The 15,766-nt window shown below is 39.0% G+C and overlaps 1 protein-coding gene across 2 annotated transcripts in view; it reads left to right on the top strand.

Moving 5' to 3' along the window:
- Nucleotides 1–15,766, top strand: part of MYOM1 (myomesin 1) — a 180,638-nt gene that overhangs the window by 103,486 nt on the left and 61,386 nt on the right. The window contains exons 14-18 of one of the 2 annotated variants that reach the window (XM_073631423.1): nucleotides 1,124–1,248; nucleotides 2,166–2,349; nucleotides 2,525–2,699; nucleotides 7,765–7,886; nucleotides 10,564–10,830. In XM_073631423.1, the coding sequence (XP_073487524.1) occupies nucleotides 1,124–1,248; nucleotides 2,166–2,349; nucleotides 2,525–2,699; nucleotides 7,765–7,886; nucleotides 10,564–10,830 (873 nt within the window). The remainder of the gene's footprint in view (nucleotides 1–1,123; nucleotides 1,249–2,165; nucleotides 2,350–2,524; nucleotides 2,700–7,764; nucleotides 7,887–10,563; nucleotides 10,831–15,766) is intronic. The other variant, XM_073631424.1, reaches the window with a different exon arrangement.

Below are 15,766 nucleotides of genomic sequence, written 5' to 3' on the forward strand. Positions count from 1 at the left end.
CCTATTACTTCTGATAGCAATAAAAGTGATCAAAATGTTTTCTTTTCAAAGCAACAGTGTAAAAAAAATTTAAAAAATAAAATAAATGAGGAAAAAAGTGCCCCATCCCTCCTTGCTTACACAGCTGGGGGGACTGTGTAATACTGTTTGCAAGGGGGCTATGTAATATGAGGGGGGCTGTGTAACATGCAGTGGGCTGGGTGGGGGGGTGTGATGTGCAGGGGGTTGTGTAATATGCAGGGGGGCTGTGTAATATGCAGGGTGGCTGTTTAATGTAAAGGGGTCCAGAGGTGCGGGAGCTGTGTAATGTAAAGGGGTCCAAAGGTGCAGGAGGCTGTGTGATGTAAAGTTGTCCAGAGGTGTGGGGGCTGTGTAATGTTATCTTCATTTATTAGCAGGTGAATGCAGCCCTCCATGCATTCACATACATTGAATCTGGCCCTTAAGTGGAAAAAGGTTGTTGACCCCTGCCTTACTGCATTGTATGCAGTAAGGGAAAAACCCTTCTGCATGCAACTCCCCCCGCAGCCCCTTTAAATACATACCTGAGCCCAATTTCTATCCAGCGATGTGCAAGGTTCTCTCACTCCTCATTGGCTCAGATACAGCAGTGGGAGCCATTGGCTCCCGCTACTGTCAATCAGAGCTGGTAATGAGGGATCTGTCTTTTGGACACACAGAGCAGGGCTGGGGATCAAGCACCCACAAACGGCTTGCTATGCAGGAATGTCAGCGGGGGGCCCGCGAAGAGATGGATTGGGGCTGCTCTGTGTAAAACCACAGCACAGAGCAGGTAAATATAACATGTTTGCTATTTTAATCCAATTTAAAAAAAAAACTTTCACAGTCAATTTCAAGCATAAAAGAAGTTGCAATAGGAATGCAAGGGTAAACTATCATGGTTTTGGGTCAGTTTTCATTTAATTAAAGCATTTCCTCTTGCTTTGTATTAGTTACAATGTTTTAATGCCTTTAGTAAAGGAAAAATATCACTTAATGCAGATAGTATCACTGTTACAAATAGAACTCCAGAATTTAGCACTGTAAGGAAAGAGTGCTTTCAACTTATTACTGTGATATTTCCTTAATTTATGAGTGATTGCTCTGTGTCTGTCATCTGCAGAAGGGGTTATTCCTGGACAACCATCTGATCTCACTGTGACAGAAGCCACTAAAAACTATGTGGTGCTCAGCTGGAAGCCACCTGGTCTACGTGGTCATGAAGGTGTTATGTATTATGTGGAAAAGGTGATAACACATTGGTACACATAGTATTATAATCTGGAGTTTGTTTGTATACCACATTGCATTTTAATAACAATAGAGAAAATACATTGGAGCTTTTTCAAGCAGTATATTATAAAATGTTGTCATTCTTAGTAAAGAGTAGAAAATTAAAGGCTATCTCCACCTTTTGGACCCAGTTATTTTTTACACCTGGTTCTTCTCCCCCTCAGACGTGGTCACTTTTTCTTTTTGTCTGGCTGTGCGGGATTCATTCATTCAAAGAGATCTATGAATGAACTACAAGTCCCATCTTCCACAACTAGTTTTGTGGAACAGGTGTGTGGTGACCACCGCTCTCATAGTCCATTGACACTTCCTCCATCTCTCTAACTGAAAGCCTGTACCTTGTTATGGACAGGGAGCCAAAAGAAGAGTCTGCAGAAGGCCAAGGATTGCACCTGCAATCCACTGTTTGAAGTTGCAGTGCTTTTCTGGCTGATCTGCAAAAAATAAAAAATAAATACACATTTCGTTTTCCTGCAAATAAATTAGCATTTTTTTTTTTGTAAAACGTGACCTTCAAGAAAATTTTGGGTTGCAATTTTCATTTGATCCATTATAAAGGTTTTCCTTTCGTTTTTCTTTGAAATGTGCTAACAAGTTTCTGTTCACCTAATTTTCCTTTTTTAATCATTTTTAAATTGGGGTTTATACAATTATACCATCTCACATAAACAGTACCCCCTTGTAACTACAGTTTATGGAACAATGCTTCTTTCCAGTTTACTATTGCAATTTATAAAAGGAGCTTAAATATAATACCCCTTTTCCTCATTTTCTACCACTGTTATACAGACAGACATAGATTTACAGAGTAATACGTTAAACACTTTCAATAAATTACAGCCATAATATTTTTATTATTAATTGCTTTGCAGAGTGTGGCTGGCACAGAGAACTGGCAGAGAGTCAATACTGAGATACCAGTCAAGTCTCCAAGATTTGCTCTGTTTGATCTGGCTGAGGGAAAGTCTTACAGCTTCAGAGTGCGATCTTGTAATTCTGCAGGAGTTGGAGAACCTTCAGAGCCTACTGAGGCTACAGTTGTAGGTGATAAACTTGGTAAGTGTCCTAAGCACTAGCCCTGAATATGGAATTATTTTGTTCAAGAGTGTTATTTTACATTGACAATTTGTCTGTTTTTGTTGATGGACTTCCTTCAAGTGGCAAGAACAAAATAAGTACACAGTTTACCTCTGGAATTTTTGGGTCTTTCAACAATGTAATCATTTTCTAGATATTCCTAATGCTCCCAGCAATATTGTGCCCACAAGAAATACAGACACTTCTGTGGTCGTTACATGGACAGCATCTAAGGATTCCAGAGAGTTGGTGGGATACTATATCGAGGCCAGTATCACAGGGTCAGATGTTTGGGAACCATGCAACAACAACCCAGTGAAAGGCACTAGGTAAGATAATACTGTATCGCTACTACTGGACTTTGACTGGTCATATTTGCAGGTCACTCCAAGAATTGAAAACACAAATCACATAGTGTATGGCTTTATGGCAAGCAGTATACGTAATTTCAAACTGGAAGGGGGGGGGGGGGGCAGTTTTTTTATAGCAAACAATGCTTTCACTATGCCCATACCATGTTTTTTTTTGGCAGGTAAATATAGAATATTGACATTTCTTTTCTATTCAGCTTTTGGGCCTTCAGGTATAGCTCTCAGCTTCCTTTCACATTTTTTCCTGTCTCCTTCTTCCGCTATGCTGTAAAAAGCTTCTTGCTTACAGGTCAGATTACAAATTACAAGTTAAAGTAATTTGGTGCCAGGGACCAGTATTGGGGGGGGGGGTGCAGTGGTTGGTGACGATGGGGATCATTAGCAGAGAGGTTTGACTGCACAAAGACTCCTATGGAAATGTTATCAGTGAGTGGATCACTACACAGAGCTCACTAAGCACCTCAGATCACCAGGCTCCTGCATCCATTCATCTGTTCTCACCTTGCATCTGGGAGAAGGTGGGTTTTTCCAAGTCCAGTATGTGTTTGTTGTGCCCGGGGCACACATAGTACACACGAACACTGGTTAGGCACACATTTACCCCTTTGATTGCCCTAGATGTAAACCCCGTCCCAGCCAGTGTCATTGGTACAGTGAAGGTGCATATTTTTAACACCGATCACTGTATCAGTCTCACTGGTTCCCACAAAGTGTCAAAAGTGTCAGTTAGCATCCAATTGTCTGCCGCAATATTGCAGTCCTGCTATAATTCGCTGATCGCCGCCACTACTAGTATAAAAATAAATAAATGAAAATTCCAGTATATATCCCATAGTTTGTAGATGCTATAACTTTTGTGCAAACCGATCAATACAGTCATGGACAAAAATATTGGCACCCCTGCATTTCTGTCAGATAATGCACCACTTTGCCCAGAACATTGTTGCAATTACAAATGTTTAGGCATTCTCATGTTTATTTCTTTTGTTTGTATTGGTATGACACAAAAAAGTGGAAAAGCAAAAAGCCAAATCTGACACATTCCAGGCAAAACTCCAAAATGGACTGGACAAAATTATTGGCACCTTCTCAAAGTTGTAAGAAATAATTGCATTCCAAGTTTGTGATGCTCCTGTAATCAAAGTCACCTGTAGCCAGTAACACGTGCTGACAATATAGAAATCACACCAGCAACCAGTTAAAATGGTAAAAAATTCACTCAACCTTTATGTTGTGTGTCTCTGTGTGCCAAACGAAGAATGGAGAAGAGAAAGAGCAGCAAAGAATTGTCTTGAGGATTTCAGATCAAAAAATGTGGAATTCTCAAGGTAAAAAGTCCATCTCCAGAGATCCTAATGTTCCTGTGTCCACTGGGCGCACCATTGTGAAAAAGTTTACAGCCCATGGCACTGTAGCTAATCTCCCTGGACGTAGACGAAAGAGAAAAATTGATCAAAGATTGCAACAAAGGATTGACCACTTTCCAAAAAAATTCAAGCTGATCTTTAGTCACAGGGTACAACTGTGTCAGCTCGCACTATACGTCTCCATCTGAATGAAAAGAGACAGTATGGTAGGAGACCCAGGAAGACCCCACTGCTACACAGAAACATAAAAAAGCCAGATTTAGAGTTTGCCAAAACTTAACTAAGGAAGATAAAATCCTTTTGGGAGTATGTGCTGTGGACAGACGAAACAAAATTTACAGCTTTTTGGTAAAGCCTGTCAGTCTAGTGTTTTCAGAAAAATGAGGCCTTCAAAGAAAAGAATACAGTCCCTACAGTAAAACATGGTAGAGGTTCACTGATGTTTTGGGGTTGCTTTGCTGCTGCAGGCACTGAATGTCTTGACTGTGTGCATTACATTATGAAATCTGAAGACTACCAAAGAATTCTGGGGTGCAGTGTAGGGCCCAGTGTCAGAAAGTTGGGTCTCTGTCAGAGGTCATGAGTCTTACAGCAGGACAATGACCCAAATCACACGTCAAAAAGCACCCAGAAATGGTTTAAGACAAAGTGCTGGAGAGTACTGAACTGGCCAGTAATGAGTCCAGACCAAAATCTCATATAGCACCTGTGGAGAGATCTCAAAAGAGCAGTTGGGAGAAGGAACCCTTCCAATCTGAGAGACCTGGAGCAGTTGATTAAAGAAGAGTGGTCCAAAATTCCAGTAAAGAGGTGTAAGAAACTTATTGATGTTTACATGAAGCGATTGATTTCAGTTTTTTTTTCCAGGGCGTGTGCTACCAACTATTAAATTGAGGGTGCCAATAATTTAGTCCAGTTCATTTTTGGAGTTTTGCATGGAAAGTATCAGATTTGGCTTTTTGTTTCTCACTTTTTTGTGTGATACCAATACAAACAAAAGAAATAAACATGAGAATGCTCAAACATTTGTAATTGCAAATTGGGTGAAGTGGTGCATTATCTGACAGAAATGCAGGGGTGCCAATATTTTTGTCCATGACTGTATATGCTTATTGGGATTTTTTTTTTTACCAAAAATATGTAGCAGAATACATATTGGCCTAAATTTATGAAGAAATTTGTTTTTTTTTAAATATTTTCATTGGATATGTTTTATAGTAATAAGTTGTTATAAGTTTTTTTTTTTTTCAAAATTGTCAGTCTATTTTTCTTTATAGAGCATAAAAAAAAATGCAGTGGTGATTAAATACCACCAGAAAGAAAGCTCTATTTGTGGGGGACATTTTTTTTGGGGGGGGGTACAGCGTTGCATGACTGTGCAATTGTCAGTTAAAGTAACGCAGTGCCGTATTGGCCTGGTCATGATGGGGGTACATCTTCCAGGGGGCAAGTGGTTACAAATGAAAAAATAACAAAATTGACCCAACTGACCCAATAATTCATAGTGCAATGATTAGGGTTATATACCATAGGAACACTTTTGTATTGATGCCTAATAAACTGCACTCACTAAAGTAGTATAAGGTAATTTGTAATCAACTTTCACAGCTTATTTTTCGCTAGTACTATTTTGTGACTTGTGGGCTTACTTAAATTATCATGGTTCTTAGTGAGTATTCTTTCAGATCTTTTTTTAACAATTACATGTTTATAAACTGGTCAGGATGATTTACAATTAAACATTTAAAGAGGAAGTAAAGTTTTCCTCTTTAAATGTACCTACAGTTAAGCCTATAGTAAGGCTTACCTGTAGGTCTGTAAATATCTCCTAAACTTGCACCGTTTAGGAGATATTTACTATATGCACTGCCGCAGTGCATCAACGTCATCGGTGCATGCGCACTGAAGGACCGGCCCACTCGTGCTGTTTCTTCAGGGCCCGTGCCTTCACTTGCGGCAACCGCGTGCATGCACGGGAGTGACGTCATCACGGCTCCAGCCAATCATCTCCGAAATCCGGAAGTAACTCCTGGAAAGATGTCGGCCATGTCAGCGCTGTGCCGACGCCTCTGCAGGGCATTGTTCTAAGGTATTTCATAATGGGCTAGTATGCGATGTAGACTAGCTCATTATGCCTTTTTCTTGCAGGTTTTTATTATTTTTTTTAGGTTTACAACCTCTTTAATACAGGGTGCTACTATAAAACTTTGTTTGTAGAGCATGCTGGGCATTCTAATAATAATGTCATACATTGCCTTCCTATTTGTTGCCAGCCTCTTTTTAAATGAAAATCCACAGAATTAATGTGAGTTAGCAGAGAGGATGTGTTTCCTATGACTCATTAATTTATGTGTGGGCTCTAATTAGACCTATTTGTCAGTAAATCAAATTACATACACCATTATATAGTAGTAGATAAATGGGGTGACAAAAAGAAGAGTAGAGTCAATAGCACCAACTGCTGGTTGAAAGTGGTAAATCTGAAATAATAAAGTGATTCTGTCAGGTTACAAAAAAATCAAAATGAAAGAGTCCTTCAATATAAGAGGTATTATTGTCATGAACAGGTGCGACCAGAACTGTGTGGACTGCAACAGAGGGAACCAATCACATGTAAAGTGAATAATGTAGTTTATTAAAGATAAGTGAATACAGATTAAACGCACCTCCAATACCAAACAGTGTACAGCAATCAACCAACCAAACAGTGACCCACAAATAATAACAGTCTAAACTAAATATATTTACAGCAGATAAGGAATACCCAAATCGTAAACGTAGCCAGGCCAGGGTCATACACGGGCGATCCAACAGATGGGGGCAAGGAGCAACACAGGACAGGGAGAAGGTGGACGGGATCAGGCTGCAGGGCAAGGGTACAGGATAACAGGATCACAGGAGGGACAGGAACAGGTTCAGGTACAGAGGATCACAGGTACAGGTCAGGGCTCAAGGACAATACCAAGGCAAGTGTGTGAGTGTTTGCCGGGTATAAGTACATCTCCTGCAATTAGCCTCAGGTGACACCTGATCGCAGGAGATGACATCGGCTCCACACTGCCAGGAGACCACCAGTACTGGTGGACACCAGTACTGCAGCCCAAAGATCTAACAGTGCCACCAGCAGGTGAAACCTTTCCTGACAATTATGCACACCCCTCCAGAGGTGCATTTCTCTAACCTGGGATTCACTCCAGCACTGCAGTCTTTATTAGTCTATTTAGTAGTTACCACCTTCAGGATTGTTGGATGCCTGTATTCCTCTCCACATGGGTTCTGTCCTTCATCTTCTGCATCTTTACAGGACTCAGCAGTGACCTAGGGGTCAGAGGAAGAAACTACAGGGTACAGCAGGGGGACACAGGCACCCAACACTACTGGAAGTGTTGCATGCCAAAGACACTGATGGAGGCTGCAGGATTGAAATGGAGGGAAGGTAGGACATGCGGAGAGGCGTGCGTAATAACTATTATATTGCAGGACACTTGCATCTTTATCTTTTTTATAACTTGACAGAATCACTTTAATATGTATATAAATAAAAAGAAATACAGTTTACATTTGTACTTTGTATATGAAAAACACAATAGATTCCTTGTAATGCTATACATAGTTATATAATTAAAATGAGCATGTTATTTGTCTGCTATGCACAGATTTATTTGCCATGGCCTTCTCACTGGTGAAAATTACATCTTTCGGGTCCGGGCTGTCAATGCAGCAGGACTCAGTGACTACTCCTCTAATTCTGAGGCAATAGAAGTCAAAGCTGCCATTGGTAAGTCACTTTATGACAACTATTTCCCAAAGCGATTTTCATCTCTTATGTTTCTATTTGCTTTTCTCCTCATTACTATAATTATTTTTTTAAAGGAATCATTGCTATTGCTTTGCAGTATCACCAACATCACCATTTCAGATTCTGATTCCCCATCTCTTATTTTTTAATCCTCCATCACAATCCAGTCATTGTTAATCTTTGATGTTACCTCTGTACACATTCCATCACCTCTCCTTGTATTTTACATTACCCACAATGGCAGGACACCATCTCTTCATCTTATGGTATCCATGTTGATGGTAATCCAGGCTTTATGGTTCTGTTTACACTGCTAACCATCTTGTTCTTCTACTTATCCATAATCTTCTCTGTAAGCATAACTGCATGCTTTTAACATTTCTTACCATAGTGCATGAGACACACTCACGTGGACATGTTTGTTATTATGTTCATTTCTTTATCTTGTATTATGTGCTGCATTGAAAATGTATATAAAAAGAACAATTTCAGTGAGTGCACATTTTTTAAACGTAAAATGCTTTTTTTCATAGGTTATTAATACTGTATAACATGTATAGATTTGTAGGCTCTAGTGGGTGTATGTATATATATATATATATATATATATATATATATATATATATATAGTATATTAAAATTTGTTTGATGATCTGAATCATTTAGGTGTGAGAAATATGCAAAAAAAAATCAGGAAGGGGGCAAATACTTTTTCACAGCACAGTGTGTGTATATATATATATATACACACACACAGTGCTGTGAAAAAGTATTTGCCCCTTTCCTGATTTTTATTTTTTTTGCATATTTCTCACACTTAAATGATTGAGATCATCAAACAAAATTTAATGTTACACAAAGACAACCCGAGTAAATCCAAGATGCAGTTTTTAAATTATTGAAAAGAAAAAAGAGAAATACCCCTGGATTTGGGACTTTGGAGGCACTACCACAAAGCAAAAGAAAATGATTATAAATAATTTTATTGTACAAACAACAATATCAAAAAAGGAAAAATAAATATATAAAGAATACATAAATGCATCTAAACGTGGATGCAGAATAAAAAACGGTCAATGACAAATGAGCATATCTCCTTGAATCAGACGCGTTTCGGAGAGAACAGTTCCTTCATCAGGGTTCTTAATGGAGAAATTGGTATATTATATTCATTGACAGAACAATTGAGCATCCACAAATTTAAAAATAGGAGACGTGCAACCTCGCATCCAGCTCCTCACACGCAGCACTCCAATGGTTAGCTCATAATATATGTAGATAACTGGAGGGACATGTCAAAAGGGGGACTTAAAAAAGTCCCCAGTAGCATCAAAGAGACACCGCGCCCTGGCTCGGGCGCAGCACTAGTGTGCAAGCTGGGGTCCAAGGGCAAAAACCTATAAGTAAAAATGTCCGCATATACCAGCGGGTGGAATGGTCAATATCTATGTGAAAAAGATCTCCCAAGAGCATATAACATAGTTTCCAGCCAAGATTTTCGCAGACCCTCCTCACCAATGCCATGGCAATGATATTGACCATTCCACCCGCCGGTATATGCGGGCATTTTTACTTCTAGGTTTTTGCCCTTGGACCCCAGGTCGCACACAAGCTCTGCGCCCGGGCCAGGATGTGGTGTCTCTTTGATGCTACTTGGGACATTTTTAAGCCCCCCTTTTGACACCCCCCAGGCATGATATTTAAAGGAATATTTCTCATGAAAAAACGTCCGTTTTTCAAACTTGTTTTGCATTGATCCATGTCCCCTGGGGCAGGACCCGGGTCCCCAAACAATTTTTATTACAATAACTTGCATATAAGCCTTTAAAATTAGCACTTTTGATTTTTCCTGTTCGTGTCCCATAGACTAACGGTGTTCGCGTGTTCACACAAATTTTTTGCCTGTTCGCAAGTTTCTGATGCAAACCAAACCGGGGGGTGTTTGGCTCATCCCTAATAACTAGCTATGTCACTGAACCCAGGCCAAGTTCCCTATAGCAATGCAGGTTCCACACTATATATGGCAAGCATGGGGAGTGTGCTTAGATTGATCATATGTATATTACAGCCTTTATGTGAAATCCCACTAGTTTATCTCTATATTGCCAAATGTGCTAATTTTGTCCCTTATGTGTTCATGCAGTAGGGATAGTTAGTATTTGCCAGGTAGACTGGGAGATATAGTGAATGTACTGCAGATAAAGCTTCTGCAAATTGTATAATTGCTTTAAATATATTCAATATGTTTTGGAAATGTTGTGCATGTACATTAGAGTTTAATAACTGGTATTAGGAAATTGTATACAAATTTAATGCAATTTAATACAAATTTAATGCAGCACAAATACAAGGCCAAGATGATCACTCATAGCGTTAGTAAATTAATTTTCAGCCTGTGCTATGCTGATAAGCGCTTTTTTCTATTAATGCCTGCATTCATGTGATCCTTCCATAACTTCAACATATTTCACTTCCTTGCTGTCAATGAAATATGTGCATGTTTAATTGTGCTGTTTGTTCGTTTGTTCTAGACACTGCGCAAAAGGAGGAACTTTTACCGCATTTATCCATGCCTCCATTGCTCACTGTCTCTATTATGAATAATTGAATGTACAATGAAATTAACAATATCTTTGTTATCTTCTGGATGCTGTAGGGGGAGGATTACCACATGGTGCGTGCCCTGATCTGAGTACTATTGCTGATGGACTAACAGACTCCCCTGCATGCCGGGCAGTCAGGCATGAGTCCACACAGCATTCTCCCACCACAGCTGCATTGCCAGATTGCAGTGCTAATCCCCAAAACAGCTCAGCCAGTACATGTGGTATATCTGGATCTTCAGGAGTAAGTAATATAAGTGCCAGTAGTGAGTCCTTGGCTCCCACACACTCAGCACAAAATGGAGAACCAGAGCAGCAAAGTAAGTGTGACAACAAGAACTTATGAAAACAGACTGTGTGTGCCATGAGCAGCCAGTCATTAGCAGTGCAGGAAACAACTGCTTATCATTCTTCCTCCATATCACTGATGTCATCCATCACTCTAATTTTAACAGAAATAAACTCACGAGTCTACTGGCACCATCTAAGCATGAAATAAATTCATGAAGGATGTAGCAAAAATGTGAAAAATAATGGCAATAAATCTAATCTTAAAAAACAAACTGAGCAGTAAATATTCAATACAAAAGTATCAGTACTTCTGAGACATAACCATTGGTTTTAATAATAGGGTGTTACAGTGCCTTGCAAAAGTATTCACCCCCTTGGGATTTTTTGTGTTTTGATGCCTCAACTCTGACCAGTTTCCCAGTCCCGACTGCTGGAAAACAACCCCACAGCATAATGCTGCCACCACCATGTTTCACTGTGTGGATGGGGCTCTTTGGGTGATGTGCTGGGTTTGCTTCAGACATAGCATTTTCTTTGATGGCCAAAAAGTTCAATTTTAGTCTCATCAGACCAGAGCACCTTCCTCCATACATTTTGGGAGTCTCTCACATGCCTTTTCACAAACTCAAAAGGTGCCATTTTGTTTTTTGCTAAAAGTAATGGCTTTCTTCTGGCCACTCTGCCATAAAGCTCCTCCAGGGTTACCTTAGGTCTCTGTGCTGCCTCTCTGATTAATGCCCTCCTTGCCCGGTCCGTGAGTTTTGGTGTGCGGCCGTCTCTTGGCAGGTTTGCTGTTATGCCATGTTCTTTCCATTTGATTATGATAGATTCGATGGTGCTCCTAGGGATCATCAAAGATTTGGATATTTTTTTTATAACCTAACCCTGACTTGTACTTCTCAACAACATTGTCCCTTACTTGTTTGGAGAGTTTGGTTAGTGGTGTTTCTTGCTTCGGTGTTGCAGCCTCTGGGGCCATTCAAAAAGGTGTGTATATGTAATTACAGATCATGTTACACTTAGACTGCACACAGGTGGAAATTATTTCACTAATTAAGTGACTTCTGAAGGTAATTGGTTGCACCAGAGCTTTTTATGGGATTCATAACAAAGGGAGTGAACACATACGCACATGCCAATCATCATTTTTTCATTTCTGAAAAATAGTTTTATGTATATATTATTCAAATTTTACTTCACTAACTTAGACTGTTGTGTTCTGATCCATCACATTTCACAATTCAGATTAAAAAAACAAAGGCTGTAATGTAACAAAATAGGTAAAAAGCCAAGGGGGTGAATACTTTTGCAAGGCACTGTATGTTTTTTTTTTTGTTTAATTTTTGTTTATTGATTAAAGAAAGGAGAAAGCATGCAGAAATGTACGATAAGAATACGTGCATACAGTACACATAGTGAGATAACATTGTCCGAAGGCAAACAAAAACGAAGGGACAAACAATTCTAGGAATTAACCTAGGTCCCGGAGGGCTGGTAGTAAGCTGGTGCAATTTCACATCAAGGCACTGTATGTTAGTCAGAATTTACCAGCCCAACCACACTGGTATGGGATGTCAGTAATGGTGAACCTTGGCACCTCAGATGTTTTGCAACTATATTTCCCATGATGCTCAACTGCACTGCAGAGTGCATGAGCATCATGGGAAATGTAGTTCCAAAACATCTGGGGTGCCAAGATTCGCCATCACTGGCATATACATTGAAAGTTGACCTGTACACCAGGCCTTTACTGGTATCCCAGTGATGTCACAAAGAAATAGTTTATTGTAATAGTATATTTTCCCTATATCTTACCTAATACAGAAATGGGGACATTGTTGTATTCCATCAGAAATCATTTCCATAGATGCCTTCCTATGATAAAGTCCTAGGTTTGAATTCTAAAAGGGACACTGCCATAGTGTTTGCATGTTCTTCCCTATGTTTGAGTAGATAGCTTCCACTTACAGTTCTACTAATGTGTATGTCTGAATGACAACAGTAGATATGTAAATTCTCTAGGTACAAGAATGCATGTAAATAGTTGTATGCATTCTGCAAAGCACAGCAGAATCTGCCAGCACTATATAAATAGAGATAACTCTAATGCTAGATTAAAAAAAATAACAAGAGTTTGGCAACCTTAAAAGATGAAACTGACAATGGAATTGTACCAGCATGGGGATGTAAAATAGTGTGTTGGCTAAGTCCTAAACTTCTGAAAAGCACATTTTGTAATTTTGAGTTCAATATTTTCTTTCCCAATTATTTTTTATAGAAGATTTCAATACTTATACACATAGAAAAAATAAACCAATATGCTAAAGATATACTGTACATCAAAGTACAAGGGATATTGAAGGTGAAACATAAAGATTTATTCCAGCAAGCAAACCTTGTACATAACTTAATAATCAGCAAAAAAATATTATGGAATTAGTGGGGATAAGTGGGTGTAGCAAGGGGCCAGAGCAACAACCGAGGTTCTGCCTCATCCCCTACAACACTTCACGTGTGGCATAAGTTCAACTTTTTAACTTTTTTCTCTTACTCCTTAGTGGACAGTAGCCTCGCCATTTTACCAAAGTTCTCTTCCAAGTAAAATTTGGGGAATCGTAAATCCTTTTTTAGGCCTCCTTCTGCCTGCAAATTTACGTGGGTGCTTGTATTTTTTCTTAAATATATAACTTATTTTCCAACTAAAGAAAATGGTAGTACTCCTCAAAGAAGATTAAGGTTTAAACAAATGAAACATAGATTCTTGTTACATAATAAGATATGGACTATAGGATTGAACTCCTCACTACTCCTCAATTCCTGTTACAGTAGAATATTCCCCAATTCTGCTTTTCTGGCATTCTGGTTTGCACCAGATTAAATGGAGGACAGTGTCTGCTGCTAATACATTTTAAAAAATATCTCCTCTAACCTGACCATCCAAGGCCTGATAGTTGTAAGCAATGTCACAGATGTGAACATTTTATGCAGCAATTGGGACCATGAAAGGGCTCACTTGAAGGTGACACATTTTTCCAACATGTGTGACTTAGAAGCTGATAAAAAATTATTGAAATGTTTACCTTGGATCCAGCTAGTAGCAGAGCTAGAGAGAAGATTGTAGCAGTTCCATTATCTTGCTCTTAGTAAGATGGAATCTACACTGCACAGCTCAGAAAACTAGACATACGTTATTAAGAAAATATTGAGTGAAAATGTGTTTATTTTCAACCAATGCATTATATGCTGCTTTGCAGAGTATATTTTTTATTACTGATATTATTCTTTGCCCCCAGTGGATCTTACAACCTATGACCCTACTCTAACCGTACTATCTATGAGCCACTATACACAAAAGCTAATTAACTAGAAGAATGTTATAGGTTAGAAAGAGAAAACTGGAAAAAAGCAGAAAACCATGGAAAAACTTGGGAATATAGAGAGTGTTGATTTCTTGACCTCAATGCTGCAAGGTCACCGTACAGTGGTTCACACTTAATAAATAGCAAATATCAGGACTGTTCATCTGCCTATAGCAAACTGAATAGATTCCACAAGTCAGAAGTCATTTTCAGTTTAGAGCATTGAAAGATCATCTTTCGCTGTTTATAGACTACTGTGTTTTAGCTCATTGTTCTCTGACTTACAAAAGAAAACCACATCCTCCAAAGATAATTTTAACATTCTGTATTTCACATACATTTCAGATGTGGAAATAGGAAACAGTCTCAGGAAATTCAAAACAGCCCCTTTGTAATGAAGGAACCTTAAAAACAGGTCCATTTGACATATCTGGCATTTATACCCCTGAGTACCTCTTTTTAAATTGGAGTTTATAGTAAACCTTGTCTCATAATACAGAAATACATTTTAAATACGTGTATGGGTACGTGATAAACCTAAATATTTAACAGATCATTGGATAGAAATTTGAGATCTTAACTTACATCTTCATGAATCAATTATTGTTGCATGTCAAACCTATATTTTATAATGAGATGACTTTATACTAACTAGTATACTATGTTTCACTTTGTGCCTGTTTGAAGTTTTAGAGCACATGCGTGATGTTAAACATTGTGAACATGAATTTCCAGAATATGAGGTTTGCAAGTATGCATGCATTTCTTAACTTTGTATTGAAGTGTAAACCACAATGTGTTATGTTTGTACTTAACTAATGACAAATAAAATGAAGAATAAAAACACAGTTGTTGGTACCACACTGTTTTACACTTAAAATACTTATTTAGAAACTTTTCAAGTTTTCAGTTGCTCAAACGCCACAGCACAAATCTGCCAAATATTTTAATGTGTATGGAGGAGAGAGTGCACAGAGAGACTAGACATGCCCAATATTGGCCTTATCTTGGGATAAGCAACAATCAGCCAAATAATCCTAATCTAGCCATTCAGGGATCAACAGGGGTATTGATACCCACAGACTAAATATCTGGTATCTGATTAAGCTCAAATTAGTGTACACGGATTCATCTTTTGCCCAGTGTGATGTATATTTGAGCATCTCTCATGATGAACACACATTAAATTACCAACAGTAATGGAACACCTGCCTTAACACACACATAAACTTTAATGGCATCCCAGTCTTAGTCCGTAGGGTTCAATATTGAGTTGGCCCAACCATTGCAGCTATAACAGCTTCAATTCTTCTGGGAAGGCTGTCCACAAGATTTAGGAGTGTGTCTATGGGAATGTTTGACCATTCTTCCAGAAGTGTATTTGTGAGGTCAGGCACTGATGTGGACGAGAAGACCTGGCTCGCAGTCTCTGCTCTAATTCATCCCAAATGTGTTCTGTTGGGTTGAGGTCAGGACTCTGTGCAGGCCAATGCAGACTCTGTGCAGGCCAGTCAAGTTCCTCCACCCCAAACTCGCTATCCATGTCTTTATGGACCTGGCTTTGCATACTGGTCCAAATCATTTGAAGGAGGGGGGATTATGGTGT

This window comes from Aquarana catesbeiana, linkage group LG05, assembly GCF_042186555.1.
Source record: "Aquarana catesbeiana isolate 2022-GZ linkage group LG05, ASM4218655v1, whole genome shotgun sequence".
NCBI lineage: Eukaryota > Metazoa > Chordata > Amphibia > Anura > Ranidae > Aquarana > Aquarana catesbeiana.